The 12009-nt window shown below is 39.2% G+C and overlaps 1 protein-coding gene across 1 annotated transcript in view; it reads right to left on the bottom strand.

The window, feature by feature from the left end:
* The window catches only part of SLC9A9 (solute carrier family 9 member A9), a 235042-nt gene that overhangs the window by 141101 nt on the left and 81932 nt on the right, over window positions 1–12009 (bottom strand). The window contains exons 7-8 of the mRNA XM_039357425.1: window positions 5476–5614; window positions 1738–1843 (exon numbers count right to left, since the gene is read on the bottom strand). Of these exons, the coding sequence (XP_039213359.1) occupies window positions 1738–1843; window positions 5476–5614 (245 nt within the window). The remainder of the gene's footprint in view (window positions 1–1737; window positions 1844–5475; window positions 5615–12009) is intronic.

Raw genomic sequence — 12009 nt, 5'->3', positions numbered from 1 at the left:
TAGTGGGGTGCCCCAGGTCTCTGTTTTGAGCCCAGTGCTCTTCAACATCTTCATCACTGATTTGGATGAGGAGATAGATGGGGAACTATTCAAATTTGCAGACAACATCAAGCTGGTAGTAATAGCCAACACTTTAGAAGATAGGCTTAAGATACAGAAGGATTTTGACAGACTTGAATATTGGGCTCTATCTAACAAAATGAAATTCAGTGGTGAAAAAAGTAAGGTTCTATATTTAGGCAAGAAAAAACAAATGCACAGGTATAGTATAGGTGGTACCTTGCTCAATAGTAGTAACTGTGAGAGGGAATCTGGGTATCCTAGTGGACAATCACTTAAAGATGAGCCAGCAGTTGTGCTGCAGCTGTCAAAAAAGCCAACACAGCGTGAGGCTGCATTAACAGAGAGATAGAATCAAGATCATGTGAAGTGTTAATACCACTTTACAATGTCTTGGTAAGGCCATACTTGGAATACTGCATCCAGTTTTGGTCACCACAATGTAAAACAAGATGTTGAGACCTAGAAAGAATATAGAGAAGAGCAATAAAGATGATTAAGGGACTGGAGGCTAAAACATATAAGGAACGGTTGCTGGGATTGGGTATGTCTAGTTTAATGAAGAGAAAGAGGAGGGATGACATGATAGCAGTGTTCCAATATCTCAGGGGTTGCCACAAAGAAGAGGGAGTCAAGCTATTCTCCAAAGCACCTAAAGGCAGGACAAGAAGCAATGGATGGAAACTAACCAAAGAGAAAAGCAACCTAGAACTAAGGAGAAATTTCCTGAGGTAGAACAATTAACCAGTGAAACAACCTGCCTCCAGAAGCGTGAATGCTCCAACACTGGAAGTTTTTAAGAAGAGACTGGACAGCCATTTGTCTGAAATGGTATAGAGTTTCCTGCCTGAGCAGGGGGTTGGACTAGATGACCTCTAAGATGCCTTCCAACATCATCATCATCATCATCATCATCATCATCATCATCATCATCATCATCAAATACCTAGATTCCCATCACAAAATTCAAAAGCAGGGGATAAGAAAAATAAAAGGAAACTTAACTGAAACTAATTTATATTAATACCACTATAACTTTCTAATTTTGCAAACCATTCTGGCTTCCATAAAATTCCTACACTGCTTCACACATTGCCTTCTTTCTTGAAATTTCTTACATTTTTCTTTTGAGGAACTCACCAAATTTATTCATAAGATTTTCAATTTTCCTCTGTCTCTTGATCCATTCATTTTTTTCATGTTTTATTTAAATCAATCTTCATTCACATTCTTGATACAATTACATATACTCAACAAGCTTTTTCATAATAGTCACTCGCATTTGTATTCAGTCCACATTCATTCAATAGCCATTCATTCTTTACTATATTGATTGTTCCTTTATCATATGTTTTAGTTAGCACATTAATATACTTCATTTACCTATAAGTTTCTCTTTATGTACTCAGCTTTCATTTTCATATAACAAAACAGGAAAAGATATCCTTTTACACACATTTTTGCTGTTTTTGATTAATATTCAAACTATATACAGTACTACATATTATTTTTCTACCAGTATTTTTACATCCTAAAATCTCTCCATTTCTCCATCTTTGTTGAACACTGCATCAAAGTACACAATTCCACACATATCTTTGTATGATTTCACACATATCTTTGTATCACAGTAGAAAATGGAACCTCCTAATTACCTCCATGGCATGAAATACTTACCTGTAAGGCCAGCAGCTTCAGCAGACAAGAAGGCACTCCATGATAAAAGGAAAAACAAGCCAGTTTCCAACATGGGGAACTCACACAGTTTAGTAAACTTTGTCAAGTGCTAAAGGAAAAAAAAACAGCTAAGGAAAAAGAGCAATTGTTTTAGTTTTCAGACTTGATTTTGTAACATTAAGTACAGTACTAGTATGAAAAGAACTCTTATACACAACACTATTTTGAAGAAGTGAAGTTAAAATGAAGAGTTGTGATGTTCAAACTGCCACTGAATCATCATAAAATTCCCTTCATCCACTGATTCTCAACTGGTTGGGTTTCTATAAGTTACTGAAAATTCTTAATCATTGATATGCTGGTTGAAACAATTAGGCAGTTAAACATTTCTGGACCCAAGGGTGAGACCAGAGCTATAATATTATTTGGGATTAGTACTGTAGCCTTTGAGTGGATACAGTACATGAATGTCATACTGTTAAGTGTATGGAACTAGATTCCATTAAATTCTAGCTAATTTAAATGTAATTGACTATAATTTTAAAATAATTATGATAATATTTTCCCATATAGTCAACAGTAGTAAAATTATAATTTGGAGCCCCTTTTGTAAATGTTCTGGTGGCTTTTCTCTCTCTTGCTTTTAATATGATGGGGACATCAAGCAGTGAATGTTTGATGTAGATCAATTCATACATCCATTGTCTGTGGAAAAATATAAATCCAGTGGGTTCAATGGGAATAAGTACTGTATAAGTCTTTTTCTTTCTCAGAATCCTGACTGTATACAAAACTAAGAAAAAAAAAATCTTGTCATATCTTCAAAAGATATGACCAGATATTCATGCTGTGGGTAATTTCCCTTTGAATTTTAAGAAAAGAGATATTTTAGCTACAAATAATTTGCAGTGATTAACAATTTCCACTTCCAAGAAGTTTATGCTTTTGAGAGTCTACTGGAAAAGCTTAATTAATTTTGTTTGTATGAATATTTATTTCACAAGCAACTTCAAGGAAAATATTCCTGGATATGTTTATAACTGTTCATGCTTTGAAAGAATTGACTATATCATTGATTGGACAAATATAACTTTAATTTCCCATTATTAGTTCTATTCATATTATTCATAATTCTAGTTCAACTTTGCTTTACAATGTTTTCAGGCCATAGAAATAAATTTGTTATAAAGTCAAACGGCAAACAGGACGATCAACTCAGAATGACCTCAAGGATTATAAAATTTCAAGCTAAGGGGAAGGTCATTGCTAGCTTAGTGGAACCTATTTAGTGTTAATTTAAAAAGTAAAAATAGGCATATTAAGATTTTAGTAAATCAATGGAAGAAATATTACATACAGACATTTTATCTAGAGACAATAATTTCATTCATTCCATTGTGTTAAGGCATTATTTGTGCAGTATGTTGCATATATTATCTAGAATCCTTTATGTTCACTCAATGGATTACCCAAGGCAACATGGCAAAGTGTAAAATAAGCACTTTATATTAAGATATGATAACATCACTGACTATATGGCTTGTTTTTTCTTTTGAGTTTTGGCTTGTGTTTAAATTAAAAATTAATGCATTAACAATCCATAGATTTATTTAACAGCATCAAATAAAATTGATCTATTCCAAGGTGAAAAAGGCTTTGGAATTTGGCATGATCTGGTGGCCATAAGATACAAGACTGAGTCAGCTTATAGACAGCTTAGATTCAAGCTATCTAAAATATGTTTGGATTGTTTCTGCTGACTGAAGTGAGGTGTCTGTGCAACTTGTAGATGAAGATTAAGCTTGATGGAATTATCTTTCCATGATATATACAATTAAGGTTATTAAATCTGGATTAAAAACAAGTAGCATTGTATTATCCGCTCTATAGTTACATGGAATAGACATTATTATTTTTATTCTTTCTATAGCTTGTTAAAATTCTCATTAAATGAATTTTTATTTACTTAGTAAGCTTCTGCATTTCTATTTCTATTTATTGGCAATAAGAAAACTATCATATAAAAATTTGTTATGAGAGTATATTTGGAAAGTTATGGATCTGGATATGTTTATGCTGATGCAGAGTTTGGGGGAGTTAGGTTTTTACCTCTGAAGCTTCATTATACCTTCTTTTCTGTATATTTTTTAAAGTTATATGAGTCTTTTAAATACCTGTCAGATTTCCATGCTCCTTCAGAAAGAAACTCATCCAGCAATGAGAGAATACAGGATGTGTGAAAGAAAGAACTTTTGCAAATGTCAGTTAAATTTCACAGCCTTATATTGTATAGTTAAACATAATTTACCCAGAGGCTGTGAAATATTTTATACCTCAATGAGCTATAATATTACTTTTATTTTATTTTATTTTAAACAAATCATGTGGTTTTTCAGGGTAGCTAACAACATAACCCAAAAATGTCAACCTGAAAAAACTATCTTCCTAAACTAGGATGAAAAAAAAAACCCAACCCACTGATAGTAGCAGCAAAACATGTGCTTTTGCATAAAAATGTTTTAATTTATCTACTGAAGGATAAAGGCACAACCATTGTATTATTGAGGAGACTTTAAAAAATATAGTTTTCAGGGGAGTGTTCCTGATAGTATTTTGTGACAAGCAAGCAAACCATCATAAAGAATTCTGTTGCCTTCCCTTTCCTGGATCACAGACCATTTGTATCTAATGAAGTGGACTGTGATCTGGGAAAGTTAAAGAATTATAAAATAGTCTTTACGGTGCTATGTTATACTTCATTGCTTTTTTTAAAAAATGCAGTGAAGCTAGTGAGGCCATATATTGAAGTGGAAGACAGAAACAAGATCTTTTGCATTAGCAATTTATAGCATAAACCAGCCTTTGTTAATAAAGAAAGGTTTACACTACAGTGATGTCTAGGTAATGCTGTAAATTACTACTCTGGAGATACTCCATAAAGGGAACACATGCTTTGTTCCTTGCTCACATTCCTCAAAGAACTGTCCTGTCTTTGAGCATTTTATCTCCACAGGGGCAAAAACCAGTTACTTATAAATTGTTAACTCCTCTTTCTCTTACAGCAATAGTTCTTATTCTACATTGCTACAGAAAAGGGCCTCCTAGAAGCACATATATTTGTTTTGTTTGTTTACTCATTAAAATTCTTCTAAATTTATAAAAAACAAACAAACAAGTAAAGTTCTAACTCAAGGCAAAATGTATCATTCTTTTCCACAGGAGACATTCACTGACAGGCTGCCCTGAAAGAAAACAGAAATATGACTGCAAGAAAGAGAATCAGAAAAATGTAAGAAACTGTCTTGGTTTCAAACACTCTGAATGTCTACCTTGTTGTAGACACTGAGTAAATATATTAGTTACTTTTAAGTCATCCAGTCTTTTAACTATCGCTTGTACAAATTCCTGATATGGATACTGACTGTCATTAGAAAAAATAAATGAATGAATCATATACAACTTAAGCAGGAAGATGATTATAGAAGGCTATTTACCCTCATTTTCATTCTTCCCATCTGTTAACACTTCCAATGGTCAGATTAACAAATTTGCATATGCATTGAAGCTCATCTGCAGCTGCAAATTATGACAGAAATGACTTTAGAGCCAATAGAGATTATATTTATGGCATCTCTAAAGTCTTAAAACACAAAGTCTTATTTGATGTGAAACATGAAATGGTTGCATTTTACTGCACCTGATTTTCCAAACATACTCTAATTTGGCAACAAAGGATATTAGTGCAGTGACAATTGCATAAGCAGAGCCCATAGAAAAAGATCCAGCAAAGATCCCTAAAAAATTCCCCACTGATTGGAAGAAAGCAGCAGCATCAAAGGTGTTGGGATGCTCCTTGGGACTGTAAATTGATATTGAACTGAAATAAAGACAAAAAGAAGAGAAATATAATGAATTTTCTCACATAGCACAGATTCTAAAATCAAGAGCTTAAGGATGCACTTTACTAAAGTCTAGCAACTACTCCTTGGGGCTGCTATTACATCCAAATGTTATGGCATAATGAAATAAGGTTTATTTTTCAAGGCAATATCATTTGCCACTGTCTCATTTTGCCAATTTGTAAACATATGTCACAGTAAACATAATTTTCAATCCAACTAGACTTCAAAACTTGGTAGATAACATAAAAAATCTACAGGTGAGTTAGATGCCTTTGAATTATTTATTGGCCATATATGTTCTGTATGTTCACAAATACTCCTGATAAAAAAGAGTAGTTTTATAGCTCACTCACACATGCACAGTTCAAATTATGGAGCATACAAAATCTTCAGCAGTTATCTCATAAACTATTACAGTTGTGTCATTCATAGCTTTACCCTTCATAAACCAAATTAGGAACATGTCAACAGCTTCACAATATGAAACCCCAGGGAAACACAAATCAAACATTTCCTTCCAAAGCAAAGAAATGGTTATCTCTACCAGAGTTCCTTTTTTATGCCCAAGTCTTTGGCTGCTGACATCAAGATTATATAATTATGGTAAATTAATGCTATGCCATAGTGGGAAGATCATCTGGTAAAAACATTTCAATTTCCTGCTCAATAGTAGATATGAGTGACCTAGAGTGTTAATAATATTGTCAGATTGGCATAATCTTTCATTATAACATTAAATGCAACTTCATCTGCATCAAATTCTAATTAAGAATCTTTTTTTTCTTCCTAAGACCCTTTTATTTTAGTCCTTTTTACTGATGGATATGGAATTCTTGGTACAGGATTTCCAAAAAAATTATATTGCCATAAAGTACTTAATATCTTTAATTTTAAATATGATAAATTGTTTCAAATTGGATGAAGAAATATCAATAACTATGCTGATGATATGCCTCTGTCCAGTTTCTTCTTAAAAGCCTCCAGTGATGGAGTACCCACAACTTCTGAAGATAATTTGTTCCACTGGTTAATTGTCCTCACTGTTAGGAATTTTCTCTTTAGTTCTAGGTTGCTTTTCTCCTTGGTTAGATTCCATCCATTGTTTCTTGTCCAGCCTACAGGTGCTTTGGTAAATAAGTTGGCCCTCTCTTCCTTGTGGCAGCCTTTCAAGTACTGGAAGACGCTATCATGTCACCCCTGATCCTTCTTTTAACTAGACTAGATATACCCAGTTCCTGCAATCATTCTTTGTATGCTTCTAGGCCCCTAATAATTTATGTTCTCAATATCTTTTTTGTGTTGGGATGACCAAAACTGGATACAATATTCTAAGTGTGGTCTAACCAAGGCTATGCAGAGCAGTAGATGTTTTTGTATCAAGGGACTAGATTCCTGTTTTGTTTTTACTGCTTACTATATTATGAGCTGCCCAGAGTTGGTTTGGAGTTAGGTAGTACCCAAACTGAAGTAAAAAAAATATTTAATCAGATTCAGTGTCATAGATATTCACTATTTTTTTCTATATATTTTTTCAATCAGGAGAACACCTGCAAATCTTATATACAAATTGCTTCTATTTGCATCTACTATATGCAAGAGCCTGATTGGTCAAGCAGTTAATACACCAGGCTAGAAACCAGGAGAGTGTGAGTTCTAGTCCCAATTTAGGCATGATAGCCAAGTGGGTGACTTTGGGCCAGTCACTCTCAGCCTTTTGTAGGAAAAATAATAGGAGGAAGAATATTAGGTATGTTCACTGATGTATTTATAAAAATATAATAAGAGGCAGAATAAAACTAATTAAAATTCCAAATATATTTATTTTATGTTCCCATTTTTAATCTTAATATTTATAATATATTGCTGTTTTTAATATTATAAAAATATAAACTTTAATATAATGCAATAATTAATTTTTGGACACTCTGCAATATGTGTAATGTATGTGTTGCGTCCTTCGCGAAATGGCAAGACACGAGAAGCAGTTGTAGTTCTCAAAGACTTCTTTATTCTTAGTTCAGCTTACAGTTGGAAGACGGCGGCAACGCCCAAAACTCTTGGCCTCTTATATAGGTCATTCCCGGGTCAATCTGCAACTTTTGGCGCGCCAGCACTTGTGCATGCGCACAAGTACTGGCGACAGCCTGTCTGGTCCCGGGCAACTTGCACCTGTCCGGGATTGTTTGCAATGCCCCGAGCCTGCTTGCACAGGCTCAGGACATAACACCCCTTCCCCCCGGGTTAAAACTATTAACCATGCCATAGTAACACATAACCCATTTCGAGTGCAGTGCCATACTACCCAATGCCAGGTATTACTTTTGCTTCTATTAGTCTAAGTGTTCTGTTCCCTCTGTTAACTCTGTTTTGCCAATAGAGTTACAAAATCTTCTAAATACTTAGGAGATTTCCTGGCTCTCTGTGACCTCCTAACTTCTGGGTACCTGCCAAGTACCCCTTGACTGAGGGGTGATGCGTGCCTATCCCCCTTGTTTTGCCTTGGTGGTTCCCAGGACTGTGCTCCAATGCCTGGCCTGCTTGCTTGCCCACCGGGCTCGTCAGGCCAGGGCTTCTTTCTTTGTTTAACCTGGTTGTCCTGCCTTGCTGCAGGCTCTCTGGCCCCTCTAAGTGACTGTCACTGTTGGGCGATTCTGTAGAACCTCCAAGGTCCATCCAAGACCTGTCAGGAGGTTGTCTGTCCCCTGGTTCCCATTCTGTCCCCAGGTTTGTGGGGTTTCCAGTACTGTCCCAAAACTCAGTTGTTCCCTTAGTGAATTCAGAGGTGTTGTAGTCGGGATTTGGTTCCTCGACCACCTCCCTGTATATTTGCCCCTTCTAGGGACAGGGGTAGTGTCGGGCCAACTAGAAAGAGTGTGTGCCAGCTCTCTTGCGGGAAATGGTTTATTGGGATGCTCCCGGGTATCCTCCCTGACTGGAGTACTGTGTGATGCGGGTGAGTAGTGATTATGCCCCCGGGGTGACTCCCTGGCTGGAGTAGGCGTTGATGCCTGGTATCTAGTTGGGCTCCTTGAATTCCTGTTTGGAGCACTCGCGGAATCTTGAGATGAGCCGTTTGTGGCTTCCTCATTGATAATGGGCAGCAGCCCATGCCCTTCTCTTTGCCCAAAGGGGTCCCCCTTCCCCCCTGGAAAAGACCCAGGAGTCTCAGTGGGAAGGTCCCGTCTAGGGCAAAGTTGGTCGATGTGTCGACGCAGGACACGACCATTATCCAGGGACACCTCGTAAGACAGAGGACCTGTGACCCTGGATATAGAAGCGGGGACCCATGAATGACCAGGCCCATAATTATGAGTCCAAACCGGGGCACCCACAAGGAGTTGTCTAGGTGCCCTGGGGCGTGTGTAAGAAGAAGGCAGTCTATCCGGATGCAACCGGTCAAGCTTGGTAGTCAGTTTGTGCCCCCAACGAAGTTCAGCTGGGCTCCTCCCCATAGAAGTGGATGGTGCAGTGCGATAAGAAAGGAGGAAGTCAGCCAACCTGTGATGCCAGTCTCTGTAGGTAATTTTCTTCAAGGAGTCCGTGGTGATGCGAACCATACGTTCAGCCATACCGTTGGTGGACGGGTGGAAAGGTGCTGAGGTGGCATGACGAATCATGTTAGCCTGTAAGAAAGCTTGGAATTTGGAAGAAGTGAGGGCCATTGTCAGACATGAGGACATCTGGAAGCCCATGTGCAGCAAAAATCCCCCTCAGTACTTGAATAGTCTTTGCAGCGTGGTGGAAGATACAGGTACAACCTCAAGCCATTTTGAATGGCTGTCAACTAGGACCAAGAAGAATTGACCCTGAAAGGGCCCAGCGTAGTCAATGTGCACCCTAGACCATGGAGACTGTGTTTCCTCCCATCTATGTACAGGAGCTTGTGGCATTTCGGGGCGTGAGCATTGGCAAAGGTGGCATGCATGCACCTTAGCTTCAATGTCACTATCTAACCCAGGCCACCACAAATGGCTGCGCGCGAGCGCCTTCATGCGTACAATGCCAGGATGACCCTCGTGGAGGGACCCTAAGACCCTAGTCCTCATTGAGGTAGGAATGACAACTCTGCTTCCCCAAAGCAGACAACCCTGGAAGGTGGACAACTCGTTCCTTTTAGACCAGAAACTCTGAAACTCAGTGCCAGGACAGCTCTCTGGCCATCCAGATAAAACCCAAGAAAGGACACGTGAAAGTGTGTGATCTGTGCCTGATTCAGCGGCTACATCTCTGGCATTCAAAGGAGACTCGGGCAAGGCCTGAATGGAGAGAAAATTGATAGCTGGAGCAGGGTCAGCTTCTATTACCGGCAGGAGTAACCTACTGAGGCTATCAGCATGGCCCATTTCCTTCCCAGGTTTATGAAGTAGGGAGAAATCATAGGCAGAAAGAAAGATAGACCATCTTAGCATTCTGGGGGAGATGATTTGGGGAGTTTGCTTATGTGTGGTAAACAGTCCCAACAAAGGCTTATGGTCAGTGAAGACCGTGAAATGCCTGCCATATAAAAAATCATGGAATTTTTTAATTCCAGCAACCACAGCTAAAACCTCCCTGTCTATTTGAGCATAATTACGCTCAGCAGCAGACAAGGTTCTGGAGTAGTATGCAACAGGAACCTGAGTTCCATCTGCCCTGAGGTGGCTTAGTATAGCTCCTACCCCATAAGGAGAAGCATCACAAGCGATGCACACAGGAAGGGATTCATTGAAATGTGCGAGTACATTGTTAGAAGTGAGTAAGGCCTTGACCTCATTGAAACTTGCCTCATGTTTTTGTGACCACTGCCACACTGCCTGTTTGTCTAAGAGCCTGTAAAGAGGCTCAGCTACACTAGCCTTATGTGGAAGAAAGGAATTGTAGAAATTCAGGAGGCTCAGGAAAGCCTGTAGTTCGGCCTTAGACTTTGGCCTGGGAGCATGCATAATAGCTTTCAGTTTGGATTCCGCAGGGTGAATCCCAGTGGCATCAATTTTGAATCCCAGAAAATCAGTAGAAGGCACCCCAATTTTACATTTGTCCTTCTTAAGCTTGAGGCCCGTTTTCCTGAACCTTAACAGGACAGCCCTTAATCTCTCAGCTAAATGTGTGTAGAATCTCCTGCAATTAAGACATCATCAAAATAGGGGCAAACCCCTGGTATACCCCGTAGTGTGTTTTCCATTACGCTTTGGAAAATTCCAGGAGCGACATTTACTCCAAATTGTAGCCTCTTCACATTGAAGGCCCCTCTGTGGGTCACAATGGTTTGAGCTACAGCAGCAGCAGCATCAACAGGCAGCTGTTGATATGCTTGAGCTAGGTCAAGCTTTGCAAAAACGCGCCCCCCCTTGAGGGAGGCCAGAATATGACTGACCACAGGAACAGGATAGGCATGTTGCTGCAATGCCTTATTCAGAGTGCATTTGTAATCAGCATGCGAATGTCCCCATTTGCCTTGAGAGGTGTGACAATGGGGGTTTCCCAGGGACTGGAGTCAACAAGTTCTAGAACTCCTTGCTGAATCAGTTTGTCCAACTCAGTGTCAATTTTACTTTTTAAAGCAAAAGGGACCCTTCTTGCTTTAATTCTAATGGGAGTGACAGTGGGGTCTAGTTTTAATGACACAGGGGGTCCTTTGTATGTGCCCAGCTGGGGGCTGAAGACATCTGCAAATTCTTTGCAGACTTCTTGTAGGTCAAGTGTTTGCAGACTATTGAGCCCTGTGACGTGTATTCCCAAGGCCTCAAACCAATCGAGTCCTATGAGACTCGTTCGTTCACCCCCTACTACTATTAGATCTAGTGGACCTTCAAAATCCTTATACTGTACGTTAAGGGTGGCCTCCCCCTTAACACACACTCTGGAGTTTTGAAAGTCTGTTAACACAATGTCAGAAGGCCTCAGCTTGGCCTGAGTTCCACTACCGGAACAAATCTTCCTAAACATTTGCATGGAAATGATTGAAAGTGCAGACCCCGTATCCAGTTCCATAGCCAATGGAACCCCTTGTAGCTTCACCTTAAGTGACAGCTTTTTCTTAATGGGCTTGTGTGTGCCTGTCCTATAGATGCTTCTTCGCGAAGCGCAAAACCCCACCCTGTTTTGGCTGGGAACCCTGGTACCTTTCAGGCGCAATTCTTCCCGAGGTTGTACTTTCTGACGGCCCAGGCACACAGCTGCAATGTGTCCTTGTTTTCCGCACGCCCTGCAGATAGCGGAGCGAAACTTGCAGTCGGTTCTCTTGTGGCGACCTCCACAACCGATGCACTTGGGGAGAGCTGAAGAGCTTCCTTTTTGTTTCCCTTCCTTTTTGGGGTGGAGACGGTCCACTTCCTCGTCAGGATCCTCCTCAGAGTTCCGTTGGACTTCTTCCTGATGCACAGACGCAGCA

Source organism: Crotalus tigris, unplaced genomic scaffold (genome assembly GCF_016545835.1).
Source record: "Crotalus tigris isolate CLP2741 ecotype Arizona unplaced genomic scaffold, ASM1654583v1 scf7180000018923.2277400, whole genome shotgun sequence".
In the NCBI taxonomy this organism is placed as follows: domain Eukaryota; kingdom Metazoa; phylum Chordata; class Lepidosauria; order Squamata; family Viperidae; genus Crotalus; species Crotalus tigris.
The sequence above is the reverse complement of the archived record's forward strand: the minus strand, read 5'-3'. Positions and strand labels throughout refer to the sequence as shown.